The following is a 22,395-nucleotide window of genomic DNA, read 5'->3' as shown; positions in this document are numbered from 1 at the left end:
TTTTGTTGTGACTGCATGGTAAAAACTGTAGGCTATTTCAAGTGCACTAAAGTCGACTTTTCTGCCATTACTCATCCAAAATCATATGCCAAGTTATTTTAAGTAATGCTGAGGAAAACACATTTAATATGGAGGTGAGCCTAATTTCCCTTTAGCCATTCTATTTAAGGGCTGTGATGACAACTATGGATTTAACCACCCAGGTAAACTCACCTTTTACTTTGGTTCAAATTGTTACACTGGCAAAGCTTTATTTAGGCTGGCTGGCATGAAGTATCACCAGATATGTGCATAGTTTAAATTGGGGGGAAATAATAGTTTTTATGGGGGAAGTTTAAGGTCTCGGAATAGGATAATAATTGAACCTATTTGATGGGAAGCAGTCCAATTACTGTAGCCTACAGGTGCAGTGTTAATTCGTTGCAGCACTGGCAAAAGTAATGAAACGATGCAGAAGCCTCCCCATCTGTCTGTCTGTCTACCTGTCAATATAGCCGATCGGTAGCTCGGCGATCTGTCTGCAGCCCCTTGGAGAGTTATAAAAAAAAAAAAACCCGCTCTGCTCCCCTGCGTCCCCCTCCTCGATAGCTCTGCGCTCTTCTCCCCCGCCCCGCATGTGAGTGCGTGCGTGCCCCCACGCGCGCACGTGTATGTATGTGTATGCATGAATTGTGTGCGTGCTCAGGCTGCTGGTTCACAGTTTACAGTCACAATGAATGGCTGCCTGAAGCGAGGCGGAGGGAGACACTAGACTGCTTATTCTGCGCTGACCCTCCATTGAAACACTTTCCAGCGGAATACAGCCAAGGGGTGAGTTGAGCACGGCGGGTCACCGAGGACAACGGTTCGGACTCGAGCAGGCGAGACGGGTCGGTCAGTTATCCGAGCCCCGAATTGTTTGTGTGTGGGGTGGTGCTTTCTTGAATTTGGATGGCTGAATTTACAGTATAGAGGGGTGGTGTAACGTTATGGTCTGCGGCGGTGTGTTGAAGTGGGGGTTAAGCTATTGTTATTTTATTGTTTTGTTAGGGGATAGGGGTGGTAAAGTTGTGCTAGCTATATGGGGGATGGGCTCATGGGGACAGACCAAACTTTAACCACTTAACCGGCTTCACTCATTCCTCGCCGCGGGCTGTCCCCCCCTTTCCCTTGGTGAGTGACTTGATTCCTCCGCTCTTCTTTCTCCTGCATTCCTGAACTTTCTCTAAAACTATTGCTACTTGTTTGGGGAGGGGAATACATATTTTCTGCTTAACGTGCTTAATTGAAAAGCAGTCGTTGATTAGTCCAATATCACGATGTCCTGTCGGTAAACGGGTTAAGATTTTACAGCCAACCCTCTACTTTCCTTCCCTCCTCTCCTCTCTCGCCATGCCGGATCCTTCCGTCTGTCTCGCCCACAGTTGCAGTGCATTTGTGTCCCGGGATGACCTGTTGATGTCGGCTATAAAGATGGAGTACCAGTATCGCCTACCGCTATAGATCCCACTCTCCTCTTCGACAGAAAAAAAAAAACGTTAACACATAAATGTTCACATCGGAGTTAAGCCAAGTGAACGAAGCCTTTGTAGCGTAGATACTGAGTCAAATCTTGGTGGAGATTTAATACATTATTTATTCGCTGTGATATATCATAAGCGACATTTTGGAGGGGAACAACGCGTGTCTGTCCCGTATCGGTAGCTGCCATTCGGCCGGAGGAGGAGGAGGAGGAGGAGGAGGGAACTCGGTCTAAACGGACATCACACCGCGCTGGCACGGGAAGAGGGGAGACGGGGAGAGCGCTAAACTGCTGAATATTTTATCCCCTCGACTATTTTTGTGACAGCTTTCGTGCACCCGGTTCTCTGACGATAAACGTGTGCGTGTTGGGAGAGAGTTGAAACCGGGTAAGGCATACAAGGTAAAGAAGAAGAGCTCCCTTTTTGTCCCTTTTCCGCTGCCGCCCCCTCACTCCCTCCACTAAACACACCAGCCCGGGCCAGCCGAGGACTCCCAGATCCTACCGGGCATCGAGGCTGGCACACGGCGGGGTACCGAGAGCTCTCTGCACGCTCTGACTGCCCTGCTGCCCCGCTGGTGGCGGGCTCTTTTCCTCCCCGAGGCGTCTACCGGCGAGACATCGGCTCTGCCAGTCTTTCATGTGAGATTTAATTGATGTATAATTAATGTGGATAAATAAAAATTCGTTTTTGAAGTTTCAGCTCTAGTCGTGCTCAAGGGAGGCTACACTATAGCCATATTTTGGTGCCTGTTTACCCACGAGTGTCGGCAAATACAGCATTTTCAGCCTTGAATGTCTTTAAACCAAAGGCCACATACGACTGGAATGCATTACATGTGATTTAAAGGCATGTTTGTGAATTATATACATAGGTGACGTGTTTTAATAATGTAAGTGTTAGCCTTAGCGTTAGCTTGCTACTTGCTAACAGGCCACCTTTAACCTCCCTAAAACCAGGAAACTGAATATGATTAGGTTGTGATTGATGTTGATATCACATGCTTGTGTTAGTGTTGACTCAAATTTGCGTGGATTGACTATATGCAAGCAAGCTGGCTGCGGTGATCAAGTTACTTTTTTTGGCATGTTTGCATAAAGTAAACCAGAGTTTTGCACTGGAGATGAACTTTACAAGTTGTAGAGGACACACACACACACACACACACACACACACACACACACACACACATAGTTTAGCATAAAGTCAGAGCATATAATGGGGCTCATGGGGACTGCAGGGCAAGGGTCAAGTGGTGTGAATAAACTTCCCTTTGTTTCCTGGAAGTTGTTGTGACCTCTCTGACCCGTGACGAGGGAAAGGTGGGTGGTAGGACGTGCTTGGTTGACATCTCAATGCTCCACAGTGTGTCAAAATCAAATGAGTCAAGCAGTTCACTTGGCTGAAAGAAAAGGTTAGTTTTTAGGCTTTCCTGGTTATTTTCAAGTTGAATCATAAATCCTGGCGGCTTATTGCGAATATCAGCTTAACCATATCATTTTCTGTTTTGCTACCTTTTTTTCTTCTTGAGGGCTTTCTTCACACAAATGCTTTGTCTCAGCAACTGCCTGCTTATTATTCACATGATTGCACATATCTACACCTGGAAACCACCACAGACATCTGCTATTGGTCGCTGAGAAGCTCCAGCGGGACACTTTGTCGTTTCCATTGCTCGCTCAAGGCCATGAACAGTGCAGATGTTAGGGCGCAGGCAGTGCAGATCGTGCATTTTTAGTACTTGGAGTTTTCCAAGCCAGTCCACAGGTCAACACCAGCAATTTTTCATCTTAATCCTGCTGCCCTATCAGCACACTTAGGTACTGTAACCTGTTTGGATGAGACAGAAATCCATTACCATTAGGATCATGACATACTAATTAAAGTAGGAGTAATATATGTAAACAAATCCTAGATGAGACCCAAAATGCATGGAGAACGTATCCCTCTGAGCCACTTCAGTTCAATCATAATTATGCCATTAGTGCCATGCATATTGATTTCTTTAAATGGACAAAAACTGTCAAAGCACAATAATGTGCCAAGAAGTTATGTCAAAACATTATTGATTTTAACAAAATAAGTAGTAGAAAACTAAACAGTAATTTATACACTCTGGCGCTAATGGTGTTTTGATATGATGGCAATATTATTCAGATCAAATTGTACAAAGTGTTCCCAATCCAATAAGCAGTCTAAAATCTTAATTGTTTTTTTGTCCAGAATGTGGCTGCCCAATTAATTAAGCTTAATAATATTGTTATGGCAGTTTATGCAATTAAGAGCCTGCTCGTACTAATATTAGCATTCAGGAAATGTTTAAGTATCTTTTTCCAACTGATTTGCTTGCTGCGGTTGTAGGCAGTAGTCCAGAGTTTTCAATTATTAGCCATATATTTAAAAAATAAAATAAACTGTTCATATAGTATGTATCAAATTGTCATGCTCTGCTCTTTCTCATAGCCCACTGGCTTCTTAGTATGCATATATCTGTCAAAATTAATTATGATGATTAATGCTGATGGCCCTTTTTATTCTCAGTGCTGCCCTTATGTAGGCGTTAGACTGGAGCTCAGGACTGCTTTATCTTACTTTTTTTTCAACCTTTCTTTATCAACTGGGGTAGGTTTGCTGAGCATGCATGCTACAGTACCCTGCTTCACTCACATTCACACCTGGAAGCTTCCTACAACCATTATTTTGCAAGGAGCAGCTCCACTAAAAGAGTTGAAATTGACTTCAGATGCTCTTATACTAAGTCCATAGTGTTGGTGTAAGTTGTGAAAGAGTTGTAATGACTTGTTTTGGTAATCTTACTATCCCGAGACCGGCCTTGTCTAAGTTTCCCAGGCGGATTTTTTTTACAAAGTGAACTATATTATGATTCATACTGAATACGTGGTTGTGAAGTAAGTTTTTGCAACTAGAGGCATTGTCATGATGTTACATGCCTAGTTCAGATAACATAAAAGGTGTCGCCACATACAGATCAACAAAGGCTTAAGGGATTGCTGCACTACTGTATACTGACTCTGGATGTTTAGAAATAACACATATGGAATGTGTAGAAATCAACATCTGTACCTCTTCCCCCTCAACCTTGGCGTGAAATGGTGGCTCTCCAAATAGCCCGTACTGTTTGACGGAATAACAGCAAAAGTTAAAACAAAAGATTTTACTTTAATGATCAAATGTTTTTGTGGGAGAGCTGAAAATTGCCCAATCAAGTCAGATATACTTGGCATGTTAAAACAGAAGAAAGAAAATATACCAATGAACACTGCCAGTTGTCTTTATTTTGTTTAGTTTTGCCCTTTTATCCCCAATCTGGAATATCCAACTTCCTTCAAATAGTTGCATCCTGAATCCTGGGTCTCTGTGAATTTTTCCCCTGGGCCACCTTTACCAAAACTTTAGTGATCAAATGCTTTTTAGTGTACATTTTTCCTCGACGAGCCTTGCTCAGGAACACCTGGGTGGTAGCTGTTGAAGAGCCATTCCCTTAGGGTTTTTATTTATTTAATGAATGATTGGTGCAGGGATTTAAACTAGTAGCTTCTTCGTGTTTCTCAAAGATTTGGTCGAGATGTTTTTTGGTCCCAAGGCTATTTCCAGTCTTGGTTTCATCAGTAGGTTCTTTTTTTGTTTGTTGATTTTCATAATATTTAAGGCCAGTTGTGCTCTGAGTGGATGGCATTTTCCAGCTGTGGAGGTTTACCATCCTATTTAAACTAGAATTCAAGTTGGCCTTGGTTTTGGTGCAGACTGTCCTAAGTTCTCCTGTACTAAGAGCAGTCCCAACAGCTATTCAGTCAGGTTTAACTAAATGAACACCCTGTGATGCACAGCTTGTCAGCAACTGTTTTCATTCCACTTATGGTAAAGTTCACACTACACGACTTTCAAAGTCGCCCAATCTTTGTTGGAGTGTAGTCATGTGTTGTCTAGGTGCAATAACAACTTTATTCCGTGTGAGATATCTGGAATGCGTCTGCAATGCACCGGCACCACACAAATTGTGCTTAAGCGATGCTTTGGGGGCGGTGAGCCTAAAGCCTATTTGCCTTTGAACTGGGGCTTTTGTCGGGGAGCTCCAAAAAACTGTTGGCGAGTTGAAAATCAGGGTAAAAGTTGTGTAGTGGGAACTAGGCACACGTCGCTATACAGTTTCCTATGAGGGGGGGGGATACATTTTGTGGCTGTAAGCTCTGATCAGTCTGACTTTTATGGCATGATATCTTACTCAGCATTTTTTCATTGCACACTTTTTTTGTCTGACTTGTAATACACAATTGTGGCTGACTACACAAGCACTACATATCAATTAATGAATCAGAATTCTGCCTTAATGAAGGGAAACATGGATGTCATTTTGCAAACACAATTGTTTGCCTAAACAATTGGACATGTTTGGGTATTTTATCTGTTTGTGTGAATTAATAAAACCTTTTTATGATCGTTATACTGTAGTGCAGAAATGAGTCGATTAAACAATTAGGCCTAATCATGGCACTGTCTTGGAACAAGACTATGTTTTGTTGTATGCAAGTGTAATGAAAATGGTGAATTGAATTAGTTGATCAACTGATAATACATTGACAAAAAGTATGTAATTTCTTTAATTTAATTTATTAAATAAAAATGTTTAGCCTCTAGCCTAAAGAAATAAATAAGAATGTGTAGGCTCCAGCCTCTTCATTATGAGGATTTGCAGTTTTGTTCTACCTCATATCATTACACTCTGAATCCCTTTGGGCTTTTTAACGGTTATGCGGGCAAAATAAGCACTTGGCAGTGGACACTTTGGGCTCTTGGAAGTTGCATTGAGCATTGAGTATGCAATCAGTCATATAATAATGGAGATATTAACTGATAATGAAAGTCATCAGTTGCAGCCTGAGCGGTATATACAGTAGCTGATGATTGTTTGTATCTTTTTCTGTAGACCAGAGCTTGAAAGATGAAAGATATATTTTTTACATGAACTCTTAAATTTGTGGGCAGTAGTAAAGCTATAATTTTACCGAGAAATAGTTTGACAACTGTTTATAAACTGTAGGCTGCTATATTTTAGCGAGCCATTCAAAATCTCCCTTGAGCCTCGGATCAGTTGTGACCGAGACATTGAATAACAATAAACCACACCGTTCTAGAAATCCTCCGTATTTGAAGAGATATGCGATCCTGAATGGTTTTTTTTCTCATTATCATGAAGTTTGCCTTTTGTCCATTCAGTCAAGCAGACCACAAGAAGTTAGTCTGACGCTGCAGTTCAGGGGGGGTTGAGACAGTCCCTGCATTACCGTTAAGTGTTGGATCAAAAGTTTGAAATACGTTTTTGTTGACCTCTTGCTGCATCAGTTTGCATTCTCCCCAGCATTTTGTGCGGAGAAGTGGAGGTGATGTAGCTAAAGCAGCCTGCTGCAAAGGTCACTGGGTCTTGTCTGCGAGTCTTCCTCCCAGTGGAGGAACAGGGCTAATCACTATCATATTGTTTCCTATTAGTGGTTTGTTTTTGGGTTGTAGCCAGGGTGTGGAAGCTCAACATCATCTAATCAGAACTAGCTCAGAAATCAGAAAAGCTTGTGTACACAGTCGTTCACATGGAGGTCATGCTCTAGTATTAAATGTGTTTCTTCAGTAGACAAGTGATGCCCCTTTTTGGTCATCGTACTTGGCAGTAAAGTAGTTATATGTATACATGACTTTGATTCACCTTTTTTGTTCATCATACCTGGCTTTAGGGTTGGGGGGGAAAAAATGCAAAATCGTATGTATCTTGATTCTTTTGCCTAGAACTGATATTTTCTATTTATTAATTTAAATAAATATATATATATATATATATATATATATATATATATATATATATATATAACTAAATATCTTCTGTTTATAAGGTACTGCTGATGGCGACTACATCATATCCGTTTTCTGACTGAAAGCAGAAAATGCAGAAAATACATGTTATGTAGGCTACTTCTTTACAAATGAAATAAATGACTGACTGACTGACAGACATGTGCATTCATTTTAGAAAATAAATAATTTTCATAAATGTCTCATGACACATTGTCGCTAGAAGTGTATTATTTAACTTTAGTTTTTGTTAAACAAGGAATAGACAGTCGGCATTCTCAATACTATCGAATCGCAGCGCTTCTAGAAATGCAATATACGAGAATCACGATACAAATCGAATCGGCACCCACGTATCGTGAAAGAATTGAATCACATGGTCCCGGCCCTGCTATGTATACGTTATGCATTTATAAACAAAAATAAAGGGTCCACTCGAAAGTGACGCTTCCAGTCTTGAGCAAAAAATGATTTCAAAGATAGATTTATTTTATTTTCTATTAGAAGCTGTTTCCTCCTTTTTGTTGATCACAGGCTTCTTTGTTGGATGGTGAAGAAGATGAGTGGAATAGATGAGTTACGTAAGAGGCTGTGTTTTGACTGAGAAGGAGCGACGAGAAAATAACAAAGTAGGCCAAAGAACAACCAAAAAGTTTATTAACTGTGAATTAGATGTAATGAAATGAGGTTTAAAAAAAGAGAGAAAGATGGCTTATATAACTGTCGCTGGTGGCCCGGAATTGGAAGTTAGAGTTTCGATTCAAAGTTGTTTACCAAATACTTAATTCATTAATCATCATACACTTCACTTACCCTGTTTCTACATTTCAAGTCTCTTTCCTCCTCATTTGTCTTTATTGCCTTTTGCGCATCTTCCAGTCCATCTTACTGTTATTCTTGTCTCATTACTCCTTTCTTCACTGTTCTACTCCTGTCCTGCTACCTCATTCTGTGCTCTTTTCCTCACCACGTCTCTGTCACTCCATTTACCCCTTTCCTCACGCTCCTCTTCACCTTCCCTTCAATCATCCACACGTCCCCATTCGTCCCTTCATCTATTCCTCCTTCCCTCCGCACGTCTCCCTCTTCTCTCCTACATCCCAGCCGTTCCTCTCTTTTCTCCCAACCTTTCAATGTTGTCAATCCGGCTATCTTTACTCCAACTTCTGCCTTTCTGTTTCCCGTAGACTCTGTGGTGCTGGGCAGAGCGTTATGGCTCAGACGCTGCAGATGGCGATCCCTAACTTTGGCAACAACATCCTGGAGTGTCTGAACGAACAGCGGCTGCAGGGCCTCTACTGTGATGTCTCCGTGGTCGTCAAGGGACACGCCTTCAAGGTCCAAACTTCTTTTTTTTTTTTTTTTTTACTCTTACCTATTCCAACCTAGTAAAATGTAGAATGTGGTCTAGACCTGCTCTAGTCTGCTCACTCTTGTGAGTGTGTGAAATGACGTCTGCTATGATTTGATACTATAAAAGAATTGAATTGAATGGAACCTGTTGGCAATTTACACCCAAAATTAAATAAAAAGTTCACCTGGGAGCTGCACAGTGATTTGCCTAAAGAACTACTGTACTTCATTTTTATTTATTTTTTCGGTGAAAGAACTTTGTATTGCTCATGTTACCTGCTAAGTAACGAGATTATAGAGGTCTCAAAAATGTAGCATTAAAAAGTTATATATATTAGTTTTTTTCAAAAGAAATAAAGGAGTGGCCAAAGTAGAATTAGAATCAAAACTGAAAAAGCTGAAAAAGAACGCACACTTGTGCGTTGTTTTCATTCTTTTTCTTGCATGCAATTTCTGTGTTAAAATGACACGTGTGGGAAGGGTTTTCATTTCAATTGTTCATGGCGCTGGAGGATTGGCTGTGAGGGCTGCAGTAAGGTCAAAATAGCTTCCCAGTGAAGATATTGATACTATTTTGGTCAAAATCAATTGGTAAGAGAGGGGAAATATGACCCAGGTTATAACTGCCAGAGCCCTGCTTTAAATAATTTCTCTTCCTGAGCTCCCTCTGGCCACCTCTGGGAAATAAATCTTTGGCTTTGCCACTGTTCAATACAATGTCAATTTGTAACAATCAGAAATGCGGCTGTATTTCAGAATTTTCTGTGAAAACTGTCAATTATTCCTTTTCAGTTAGATACAATTGCTATGATCAATACAAATTATTTTTTCCAGTGCAGTTCAAAATAAATTCCACCAAATGTAGGTTAACTGTAAACATGGTGGAGATGAAGCCTTTCTTCCACTAGGCCTACATGTTGTTTGGGTTTTCTACTTCTGTTGCGGCTGTAAGCGGTCCAACAAAGTGCTGCAGCGAGGGACTAAACACTGAGAGATGCTTAAACAGACTGTGACGCGCTCAAGCTTGTATTGCAATGATTTATTCCTCCACACGTAAAATACAGCTGGCACTGCAGTTACCAAATGTAAAGTTACTTTGTGAGTCGAAATAAGTGCGTCAGTGCGGCGGTCAACAGAAAGTGTTTTTCGCTCCCAGGCTCACCCCCTCTCTCTGTCAAAGCCCAAAAAACCCAGGTGAACAGGTGAAAGCAAACAAATATGTTATCACTTCCGCTCAAACCGCCATGAAAACGCCCACCACCTACAATATAAGTGCACAACACAATAATCAACAAACAACATAAATGAGACCATAAACAACATGCAATATGTGGCTCCTACAACTTCCTCATACGTAACTGTGCACACAAGCAAGTGCAAACCATTCAATCAGTGAAATATATTTGGTTGTTTAAATTTACCCAGATCAGCTGTGACATTCACATTGCATGGATTTCAATCATAATCGACATATAGGCCTATTCACACCCCAGTTTCTTTTTTCCTGCTGTTTACCCCCCCCCCCAGGCCCACCGTGCGGTCCTGGCAGCCAGCAGCTCGTACTTCCGGGATCTTTTCAATGCTGGGGGGAAGAGCTCGGTGGTGGAGCTGCCCCCGGCGGTGCAGCCGCAGAGCTTCCAGCAGATCCTGGCCTTCTGCTACACAGGACGCCTCAGCATGAACGTGGGAGACCAGTTCCTGCTCATGTACACCGCTGGCTTCCTCCAGATCCAACAGATCATGGAGAAAGGCACAGAGTTTTTCCTCAAGGTAACCTGCTAATGAAGCATTCATAAACAAAGATTTAAGAGTTGAATATTAACATGGAAATGTTTCTATAGATATAAAAATCATTTGAATAATTTTGATATAATGCTATAGGTGAACCCGGCATGAATAAAATAGCTTTTTTTGATGTGCTGCTGCCACCCATTGCACCCGTTGTGTGTGACATTATGCATCATTATGTTGTCATGGGGGTGTCTGTTTTTGTATACACGTTATTGACTCCGGAATAATTGAAACACTGACACAACAGGTACCGTCTATAGTAGCAGATGATCTGATTAGATTTGGAGTGCCTTGCTGCATACATCTACATATTAACGAGGAAAAACTGATTTTCTTGAAAGTACCTTAACACCACCAGACACAGAGTTAGTGTAATACCAGCTATGTGTGTATGTGATGTGTGGTAAGAAAAAATGACTTATTTGCTACTGCAGGATGTGTCAAGTTGGTATTCAAAATGCTGGTTATCACACATGGTGGTGTTTTGTAGAGTCTTGGCTTCTCCAGCAGCCACTTTGGCAAGCTGCCAAGGAATATTGGAAACTTGTATATTTAATAGTTGTTCATTTAATGCTACAGACTAATTCCAGTTGATATCCAGTCCTGTTTAGTATGGGTAATAATACCATTTTAAACCTGCATAAACATTAAATGATGGAATGCTATATATTATATATACATGTATATTTACATAGATCGCAATATCAATGAAATTAAACTTTCATCCTTCTTTATATCGCCACACCTCCAGGTCTCATCTCCGAGCTGTGACTCCCAGGGTCTCCACACCGAGGAGACCCCACCCTCCGAGCCTCAGAGCCCCGTCACTCAAACAATGGGGGGTGGCGGAGTCGGCGTCGTTGCCCCGGCCGCGGGGCGGCCCGCCTCTTGTCTGACGCCCCTCCCCCTGGTGTCGAAGGTGAAGACGGAACAGATGGCCTCCACACCTCAGCCCACGCCACAGCCGCAGCAGGTAGGCTGTCACCGATCATCTTAAAACAAGCAAAGTGTTGCATTGATGATGTAATTAACAGCACCTAGACTTTGAATTATGCAAAGTAGTCTGGCCAAATTAAAAAAAATCATCATTCGGTGAAACAGGCCACCGTGAGTTGGTGTCTCTTCGAGTTTCAGATTTGAAAAGGCTTTTGATTTAGCCTGACGTGGTCATACTCAGATTCTAGTCAGACTGTGAGTCTGATGCTGCTCCACTGGGCTGTGATTATCGGGCGTGTTTCAACCGAACCAGGAAAGAAAATGCCTCTGCACTCTATTGGATAGACCTAAAACCAATCAGAGCAAGGGAGTATGTGACGTGTTTGATTACGTCACTGTTGATCATCTGTCCATCATCGTGTAAAGCCCGCCCTGACAATTTGATTGGTCCAAACAGCTCTGGTTCGAGCATAGTTGCTCCACAACGGATCAATTCCAGACCGAACTTCCCAACCTCAAATGTTGTGGGCGGGGCTAAGTTCAGCTGGCATCCAGGCTATTTTTGATTGACTTTCAAGGGGGGGGGGAAAACATATGCTTGCTGAAAAGCTCATTTAAAAAACATCTATATATTTTGGCAAATCATGTGACCTGAAAGTTGTTTCTGAAATATGGCTTGTATTGTACATGTGTTGAAGAGCCTTAATATTTAGAGAGGAGTATGGTTTTGTTTTTATCATATTACCATCCATATAAATGAGCTGTGGGTGTCAAAGGAGCACATACTGTAGTGAGACAACTGTTTGTCTCACTACATTTATTGTCGGGGGTGATAGCTGTTTAGTCCGTGGGGACTTGGCTTGGGAACCGGAGGGTCGCCAGTTCAAGTCCATGCACGGACCAAGTACCGAGTGTGTACTGGTAGCTGGTCGCTGATGCCAGTTAGCCTCCTGGGATTCAGAAGTGTCCTTAAACAAGGCACCAAACCTACAACTGCTTGTGGCGCCATCCTGTGAGGCAGTGCCCTCACTCTGACATCTTTCCATACATAATGCATGTGTATTGGTCCCGTTTGTGCATGTGGGTCTGTTTGTGTGTGTGTGTGTGTAGACCTGTGCCTTCCAGGAACTACTTTTACTAGCCTACAGTGCATAGTTTGGTTTTCATCGCAGTGTCATATTCACTTATTAACATACTCTTGACGTTTCAAATCAAATTTCAGGTTGAAACTCGCTCACTCACTTATGACAACAACAGACAAATAGTCATTGTATTGTTGTATCACTTATACAGTGCTATTGTAAATATGGACAGCTGTACACGTGCATTTGTTATGACTATATTACTCCTGATCAAAAACTAGTGAGTTGACAACTTTGCTAACAGCCAAGCATCAAGCAAGTTCAACAACACAAGTCATAGCAACATAGTAATATTACTTACTATTCCACTGCAACTATATATAACACTGCAAGACGGACGGCTCGGCGTCCGTCTTGCAGTGTTTTATATCGCGAAGATCTTGTCAACGACTCGAAGCCAGCAAGCTTCCTCCGTCAACGACCTCTTCTGTCTCTTTGACTCTGCTGTGATGTCCGTAGAGGCTGTTGAACCCGGTTCCGTTGCCTGCTCGCCCGGCTCCAGTTCTGCCACGACACTGGCACCGCTTCCCTCAAACACCTGAAAACCTCCTCCTCCCAGCTGTCCAAAGCTCCTGTGCTAGCAGTGTAAACACCAACACTCCCCCAGGTGTAATTCCTTATTGTGCTGTGTTTGGGACGTTTCTGGACGTCAACCTCTATAAAAACGTAGCAACCAGGTGTCAGATCGCAAGCACGCATCCAAGAGGAAGCTATGATAATGGCGGACAGAGCGGCAAAAAAATAAATAAAGCCAATATAGAGAGACTAAACGGCGAGCGGACAAAAGTTCAGAAACGACTGGGGGTTTGCACGCTGGCAAGCACCGAAACACTCATTGAGCCGGGGAGGAGGGGCCAACTTTGAATGTTGTGTTTACAAACCGAGGCCGACAAGTCTTACTATTTCTGCCTTTAAGCTGGGAAGCCATATCGAAGGTGTTTTGGCATTTTGGCCACAAAAAAAGTTGCTGTCTAAATGATCTTAGTCTCTTCATTGATACCGTTTAAAATTGTTGCGTTTATATTTGTTGATGAAGAGGTGAAGATGAATAACCAGTGTTTCGCTCTCCCCCCTCAGCTGGAGGGCTCTCCCTACTCGGTGGTCTGCACCCCCGTGGCCAAGCGGCTGTGGGAGGGGGGGGGGCAACCGTGACAGCGGAGGGGGGTCTGGAGGGGGCGGGGGAGGTGGGATGAGGAAGGCCGCACGCTACTCTTCCTCCTCCTCTTCGTCCTCCTCCTCCAACAATGCTACCCAGGATGCCTCTGGGCGGGGACCTGCAGCCAATGCTACTATGATGGGCGGCGGCAGCATTGCCACTTCCATGGGAGGAGCTGGACTCAACAGTAACCATAACAACAACAATAACAACAACGGCGGGACCCCTGAAGGCACAAGCCCGGGCACACTGAGCATGTACACCAGTGACTCGCCGATCAGTTACCACGACGACGAGGAAGAGGACGACGTAGCGGATGAGAGCGCTGAAGAGCAGTACAGACAGATCTGCAACATGTACACCATGTACAGCATGCTGAACGCTGGAGCAGCAGGTAAGCTCCGACAGCAGACTTAGGGCCCTATTTTAGCGATCTAAGCGCATGGTGCAGGTGCGTTTAGGGTGTGTTCAAATCCACTTCGCTAGTTTAATGGTGGAAAAAAGGGTCCGTGCGCCAGGCGCATGGTTGAAAAAGGTTGTACTTAGTGTCTTCATTAATCATAGGTGTGTTTTGGGCGTAACATGCAATAAACCAATCAGTGTGTCATCTCCCATTCCCTTTAAAAGCCAGGCGCGTTTGGACCTTGGCGCATTGCTATTATGATGGTGGATTTGCACCGTAATATTTTTATTTGTAATCTTTTGTGTGCTGCTGCGCTTCCCTGTGTGTGTGACAAGCATAGTGTGCGCGCTGTGCATAAGCCTAGGTGCATTTTACTAATTTGTTGTTAAAATAACTGTGAAATGCGGCGCTATATCTATTGACTTTAGACCAGGTTTGTGTTGGTCAATGGCGCGATCACGTCCCACTGCCTCAACATAGCAATAATGAGAAGAATGCCCCTGAACACACCTCCACTTAAGACCAGCACGCTCATGGGCGCACAGATGGGCGCAGGTGCATTTGCTATTGCGCGGGCGCTGGACGGGAAATTGACAACTGCGTCGGTCTTAAACTACTAAAGACACTTGCGTCGGGCTTTGCGCTGTGCCGGCTGCAAGATAGGGCCATAAGAGCGTGAGTTCATTTCGAGGTTACCGTGTTTTTCATGTAAATCTAAAGTCTTTGTCTTCTGATCTGTAACTCTTGCTGTAGAGTGTTTACAAGTTCCAGTCCTGTAAAGCTTATTTATCCAAACTTCTCAGGAGTGGAGGATGTTGAGGAGAATGAAATGTTCAAAAACGTTGAAACCACTAAAGGTTGTGGATCATGCCTCAACCTTATGAATTGTTTATAGTTTATTTAATCAAAAAGACGATCAGATAGTTGTTTGGTGTTAAATATTCAAAACACTGACAATTATACAAACTGAAATGTATCCAAACTACGCGAGAAATGTGAACAGTATCATCAGCAATCAAGTTAGAGAGAAGATTTTGCAGCACGACATTTTACATGTTGTTTGGTTTAAAGTTCAAGAGCCAAGGGTCTGGGGGGGGCTTCTTTAGGTCTAAGGTCCAGGATTGATTTCAAAATATGGGGGGAAAAAAAGACCTTCGCCAGGATCCACGTGTCTCCCAAGACCTAAACATATTCTCTAATTCGGACCTACTAAAGTAAGAATAAAAAGACTTCAGAAAGTGCACTAAATGGTTTTATGCATGAATGGAGGCAAAGAAGCACGCACTGCAAAGTGGAGTGTGATTGCTGCTGTGCTGTAATCCTTTCAGCATACACTTTAGAGTGAATTAGCTCACTTATATTATGGTTACAATTACAGCACGGAGGTTTTCTTCCTCTATTGAATGTTCATAGAGCAGAAGTTAGCAGGGCTTAGGGTCAGGCAGGGGGCTAAGGGTTAGCTCTTCTTACTGTTAAAACATTTTGCTGATGTTAGCTCACTATCAGTATATGAATTCATAATAATTTAATTTGTGCTGAACTGCCAAACGTGTGCACTTTTGATTTTATGTGCACAGTCTAGCCAATCAAAAGTATTCCCCTAGAACATGATGTAATTAACCGTTTATTAGCTATAATAGTACTTGGAGAATTAGTTAACAGTGTGAAAGCCATTATTTAAGTATAAACAACCACAATCTTTTTAAAAGATTTGGCTGCTCTTAACATTTGAGATGTTTGGCATCTTTTCCTTGTTTCTATTCTTCAAAGTAAGGCGTTGTATCCGCCCTGAAAGTCAAATTTCAAATGATACCCAGCCCTAACTGTACATCATCCTCCCTCCTCAGTGGTCGGGGAGCGGGTGGAGGCTCTTCCCGACTTGGCCCCAGACTCAGGCGGCGGGCGGGGGGGCAGAGGGGCGCGGTCCCGGCAGGACCTGGCGTCGCTGCCCGCCGAGCTCATCAGCCAGATCGGGAACCGCTGCCACCCGAAGATGTACGAGGAGGGCGACCCGGCCGAGAAGCTGGAGCTGGTGAGCGGAACCTCCGTGTTCATCTCCCGCGCCCAGCTCATGAACTGCCACGTCAGCGCCGGCACCCGCCACAAAGTGCTGCTCAGACGCCTGCTGGCCGCATTCTTCGACAGGTCAGTGTTCAACACGTTACACATACCAAACATTTGGTTTGTCAAATGTAGTAAGGACAGTGGGTGTATGGGATAGACTAAATAACAAAGACAGAGCATTGTATGAGCTGCTTTGAATCACAGACTGCAGGCTGTGAACTAGACTACAATAGGAGTCAATCCACTTTTTGACATTGAATCAAATTTTCTTATCAACCTACTGAGGTTTGAAAATTTGGATTTTGAAAAAACTGTGTCTCAGTATGTACCACAGCACGTCTTCCAGCACGTGGCCTCTAGCTCACCCAGTAGAGTGTGCGCCCCATGTAGCCCCATGAGTCCTCAAAAAATAAATAAATAAAAAGATTATTTTATGTGTACCTTTTTTTTTTTTTTATATCCATTGTGTTTTGATTTGCCCTTGCTCAGGAGCACTCTTGCTAACAGCTGTGGAACTGGCATCCGCTCTTCAACCAACGACCCGAGTCGTAAACCCCTGGACAACAGAGTGCTGCACGCTGTCAAATGTGAGTCTCACACACACACACACACACACACACACACACACACAGTTTTTAATACTATGAATACTGTAAGTTACATCTCAGTGCTCGCATGCAAAGTTGCCCTTTGTAGCTTTGAAATTTACATTTTAGACTCCTCACCGCCGGTTCCTTTTCTTCTTTTGCCTTTGGTGTTGCCCCGGGGTTTCTTTCTTCATTTTTCTCTCTTTTCCGTCCTCCAGTCTACTGCCAGAACTTTGCGCCGAGCTTCAAGGAGAGCGAGATGAATGCCATCGCGGCCGACATGTGCACCAACGCCCGCCGCGTCGTCCGCAAGAGCTGGATCCCCAAGCTCAAACTGCTGATGGCCGACAGCGACGCCTACTCCGCCTTCCTGGCCGACAGTGTAAAGATGGAGGCAGACGCACTTGGGGCAGAGCAAGGCTTTGACCCCGCCTCCTTGGAAGCGGTGGCAGCGACGGCCGCCACCAACCATAATGAAGCAGGAGGCGGAGCCACGCAAGCAGACACCCTCCATGGGGCGGGAGGAGACGGCAGCACTTTGTTTTGAGTGAGTGAACGGACAGATAGATGAGTGGACAGATTGATGGAGGGAGGGATGGCATTTCTCTGGGGGGCGATGAATAGAGAACGGTGGCCACTGTGGTCCTGATGACTGCTGTCACTCCTCCCCTAGCTGCCATGTGTTTTGGGGATCTATTTCTTCTTTTACACCTCTATTGGTCAGTTTGTTCTGCTCTCCCTCCTTCGTTTGTCCACATTTCTGTCTCTCTCGACAGCCCAGAATGCCTCACCTTGGGTTGTTCCTCCTTCCTTTTCTGTTGGAGAGAGGTGGAAAGACAGAAAGGAAAGGTAGCAGAGAGAAGAGGTGTCGTCCCCCTCCCCCGTCTCCCCCTCTCCCCACACACCTCTCCATTCCTCTGCAACCTTTCAATACCTGATTGTTTCAGCCTTTATTTTTTATGTTTTTAAAAGTGTGTACTGTCACTAAGGCCCCTTTCTTACCATAATCAATCATAGACATTCCCTGGGGTGGGGGGAGGGGTAATCCTGTTTGTAGAAAGTGATATTTCCTTCCTCAAACTCCGGTAACACTGTTGTTTTGATATTGAATGTATGCGTGGTGGCAAAGCATCCGAACGTGTTGTAAGTCAGTGGAGGTTGAGTGAGCTTGTACAGAGCCCTTTTTTGTATTTTCTTTGTTTTTTGTTTTGCCTTATTTCATCTGGACGGCCAGATGAAAGCTCCTCTGAGAGCGTGGGATTGATGAGGTCAGGGGTTGATATGAATATTGATATGTACATTGCCATGGTTTATGGGAAACTGACCCACTACGTCTTTAGAGAGCTGCTGGTGAGTTCTGACGGACCATGTTGTAGGGGGGAGAACTAATATTTGCTTGAAAAAAAAAAAAACTTTCCCCCTTAAACCTCCACCACTTTCTGACCCTAAAACGTAAAAAAAAAAAAAAGACTATTACAGTTTTACTTTTGTGTTTAAATTCTCAATCTCAAGTGTGTAATGTTTGCCAAGCCTCCTGAGGGAAAGGAAACTTGTTACTGATGATTGTCAAAGAGTTTGCGCGTGATAAATGCACTGTGTTATTTCCTGCGGTATGAGTACAATCAAATTAAGTTTTTGTACGTATCAGAAAGAGAAGAGGGGTGGTTTTATTTAAAAAAAAAAACAACAAAAAAAATGCATAAAAGAAAAAATGCAAGCTGAAATCCAATTTATATCTCTGGTTATCATCCTTTTTTTTTTTTAAAGTCCTAAGGAAAGTAAAAAAATATCCAAAAGCGAGAGTGTGCGTGTGTGTGTGTGTGTGTGTGTGTGTGTGTGTGTGTGTGTGTGTGAGAGGATACAGCAGCTATATTCTTTTGTTTTCAGCTCATGTTTCAATTGTTTTCCCTTAGAATATCCGCAGCCATGCCAGTTAGCAGAACAAGTTTTCTCAGGCTCTGCTGCCTGGATGCGTGCTCGCCTGGCACGGACAAAGGTGCTAATTCAGGCATTGGTACATTGCTGGGAATACAGCTCTGTATGTGTAGGTGTGTGTTTGAATGGGCCGCACAGTTTTGTGCGCGCGCTGCAGCAGAGAGAGCGCGGGAGGCCAGACGGTGTGTTTTCACACACGCTTGGTCGATTCATTCACCCAGCACTCACACGCTAATACGCATTTCGGCGCTGTCAGCCGCATCATCTACAGTACACCAGAGCAGCATGGGAATTAAAGGGGAATCACACCCAAGCAGAGCCGATGTTCGTCACATGTAAGCGCTCCCCTTATATTTTGTGCTTAATGAGGCTACATTAGATCTGATGGAAAAGGTAAACCGTCACTGCGCTGGCTGGGAGTTCTGTTTGTTGGTTTGACAGTTCATTTCCTGGCTTCATGTGAGGTATTTAGAATTATAAAAAAAGAAAGCTGCTAAATGGTAATCACACAAGAATGTAGGCATAGAGACAACCCTGAAAGTCTTATTGCATTCATATTCGCCTTTGATATTTGCGTGGCTGAATGGTAGCTTTCAGAAGAAAAATGTACCTCCAGAATCCACAATACAGCTGAATACACCCATCAGCTCAACTATGGAGAGGGCTTTTTGCTTTGGTTCAATTTGAGGTTGAATACAGGGGCTCCAGGGGAACGTTTTGATTTAGTGCCACTGATATTTTAGTCCCTTAATACCATTGTTGTGTTTCAAATGGATATTCAAATCCTCTTTACACCAGATTACAGTTTAAGTTTGACCTCAGTTTGAGCTCGGCCTTTAAATCATAAGAAACAATCCCTGACAATCAATGTAAAAGCAGTAGTGTGAATCCCATGGAAGCAAAGTTAGCCAACTGTAAATGTGTGTACTCTACTCTTTTTTATAGTGTTAACAGAGTACTATGTGCAGCCCCGAAGTTTTCTATCTTAGAATTCAACACAGCAGGGTAAAAATAAAAGAATAGTTTCTCCATGTATCCAATCGATGCCAGATTCAAACAAATTTAAAATCAGTTTCAATGTTTTCCCGGCTAACGTCAGGGCAGAAGTGGACTGATTACATCCAGGGCACAAAAAATGGTTTGAGCCCGACCGATAAAAGGATTTTTAAGGCCGATATCGATACAAATATTTGGTGACTTAAAAATCCGATATTCCGATAATATTGGCCGATATATATTTATATATGTAAATCACCGTTTTAATAAAAAGAAAAGTGTTCCTCTTATCTGTGAAATAAGCATGTGAGCCATTTCAACTCCACCTCTCAAAGTATCAGAATCGAGAGAATCGATAGGAACCGGAATCGAAAGCAAGAATCGCAACTGGAATCAGAATTGTTCAAATCAAACCGATGCCCAGACCTACATCACAGCGTGATACTTCAATCGATTCTTTTTTTATGCAAAATCAGCTACTAATACTAATCAAGCGGAACTGGGGTATTAAGAACTTGATTACGGACCCACAGCCGTCTCAGTTTTTAAAAGTCTTGTACTTATTACTGTTATTTTGTTTGACGAAAACAGAAAATATGAAGTGGCACTAAGTTTCACTCTGGAGCCCCGAGTCTTCTCTGCATGACAGCGTTTAGAGTAAAAATTACCCGATTGGAATTTTCTTTTTTGAAGGTCTTCAGCAATGATTAGAGTTTGGAAAATGGATTTGTTTACAAGTATGGAGATATTTTGGAAGTTATGAAAAGCAGACTCACTCTGGTTCGTTGTCCTGAAGTTTGTCCGTCAGCTTTGGTGGATTCGGCGAAACCTGTGATGAGCGGTGGCCACATCAAGTGTTTGGTCAGCAGATACAGTAATGGCGTTTTTCCACTACACGGTACCTGCTCGACTCAGCTCGACTCTACTCGCCTTTTTTGGGTTTTCCATTACGAAAAAAAAGTCCCTGGTACCCGCCAACAGGTACTTTTTTTTAGTATCACCTCCGTCGAGGTTCCAAGCGAGCTGAGGCGAAACCAAAAGGTGACGTGAAAGCCTGCAGACTACTGATTGGTCGGAGAGAATCGTCACTAATCACTGCGTCATAATTGCTAGCGCCAGACACGAGGGTGTCCAGAACAAACCCGACATTTTTAAACAGTTTAGCCAGCGGTGATTTATTTTATTTTTTGCTGCCTCCAGCTTCTTTTGAAACTAAATTTGTCTTCTGGCTGTGGCAAACAGCTACATGCCGAGAATCAAAAACAACACACATTGGATGTTATGCATGTGTGTTGCGTTAGGTCGCGGCAGTTTGCTGCAGCGACGGGGCACCGCGGTCGAGCCGAGCCGAGCCGAGCCGAGCAGGTACCATGTAGTGGAAAAACGCCATAATATTACTTTTGAAATGTTGATGTATGGACTTTAGGGGGCAGCAGAATGCCTCCGGTGTCAAAAGTGTCGTCATCATAGTTAAAAAAGGGAACGCCTTGAGTGTTTACATATGAAAGATAATCCAGCTGTTACAACCACGTTTATAATACATAGTTTTCTCTGCTTTTATGTACCATTTCCTGTCTGTCAAATTAGCATATCTTCCAGGACTGGCGAACCAAACTTTGGCGATTACTATTGCTAGGAAATTCCCAGTGCAAAAAAACTAATCGTATCAAAATTGTCGTCGTTTTTTTTTTTTTTTTAAGCGTGATAATCTTGACTAACTTTGAAACCCAAACAAGAAAGGACTTTAGATTTGTTTTGGTATAAACTTGATATAGACACAACTGATTTATTTTTCTCTTTTTTTTGGCGTATTTGGCCTGTTTTGGTGTCCTTTTTTTAAAATGAGAAGAAATCTCAAGCACCTTATTGCCAGCATGGCATCAGAAATGCCGTGGTGAACTGTAAAACGTCACTGTCACACGTTTATATTGATGTTTGGACTGCTACACGCACACACGCACACACACACACACACACACACACACACACACACAGACCCTCAAGGTGAAGGGTCTGTCGTTAAATTGTCTCTTAAACTAAACGGAAACGGCGCTTCACAAAATCTGAAAGTTGAAACGGTGAAGAACCAAAACCTGTCTTGAACTGAACCAGTTTTGTAGACCAGTGTTATAAAAGAAAAGTCTGCTTTACCTGACAATTTATTTTAGTTTTTTTTATATATATATATTTAGATGTATATCAAGATTTCTTTTAAAATAAGGCTATCAGTCAAAGAACCCTTGGTCCTGAGACGAGCACCTAAAGGTCCTACAGTCATGAGGTGGAAGGTAACTGGGGGTATCTTTTTAACCCCACCCTGCCCCACCCTCTACTCTGGAGCACATGGTACGATCCGTGGAGACTTAGCCAAGTACAATAACTGAGGACAGAGGCAAGAAGAAGCATGAGAAAGAAAGAAAGAAAGAAAGAAAGAAAGAGATTGGAGGAGGGGGCGATAGAGGAGACAGTTTGCACATTTTGGTTTTGTTTTCCTTTATACATTTTATTTTTTATTTTTATTTGATTCAATTGCTTTGTGTGAAACCGCGGCCTTAAATGAGAAAACAAATTCAGAGATGGATAGAGATGGAAGAAGAGGACAGTCTGAGGGGAGAGAGGAATGGTGGGGGGGGGGGTGTTGACTGGGACGCTCAGACAATTTGGTGTGAAT

At 43.0% G+C, this 22,395-nt stretch overlaps 1 protein-coding gene across 1 annotated transcript; it reads left to right on the top strand.

Annotated features, from left to right (window-relative positions):
• The first annotated feature begins 8,553 nt into the window (after positions 1–8,553).
• nacc1b (nucleus accumbens associated 1, BEN and BTB (POZ) domain containing b) lies at positions 8,554–17,686 on the top strand. The gene is given in 8 exon segments (XM_078274440.1): positions 8,554–8,699; positions 10,242–10,484; positions 11,257–11,478; positions 13,661–13,720; positions 13,722–14,133; positions 15,990–16,287; positions 16,696–16,793; positions 17,012–17,686. Coding segments are annotated over 8 exon segments (1,788 nt in total). The 5' UTR covers positions 8,554–8,573; the 3' UTR covers positions 17,341–17,686.
• Positions 17,687–22,395: the final 4,709 nt, after the last annotated feature.

The sequence above is a fragment of the Sander vitreus genome, chromosome 2, assembly GCF_031162955.1.
Source record: "Sander vitreus isolate 19-12246 chromosome 2, sanVit1, whole genome shotgun sequence".
Classification (NCBI taxonomy): domain Eukaryota; kingdom Metazoa; phylum Chordata; class Actinopteri; order Perciformes; family Percidae; genus Sander; species Sander vitreus.
This window is presented reverse-complemented; position numbering and strand designations above follow the sequence as displayed.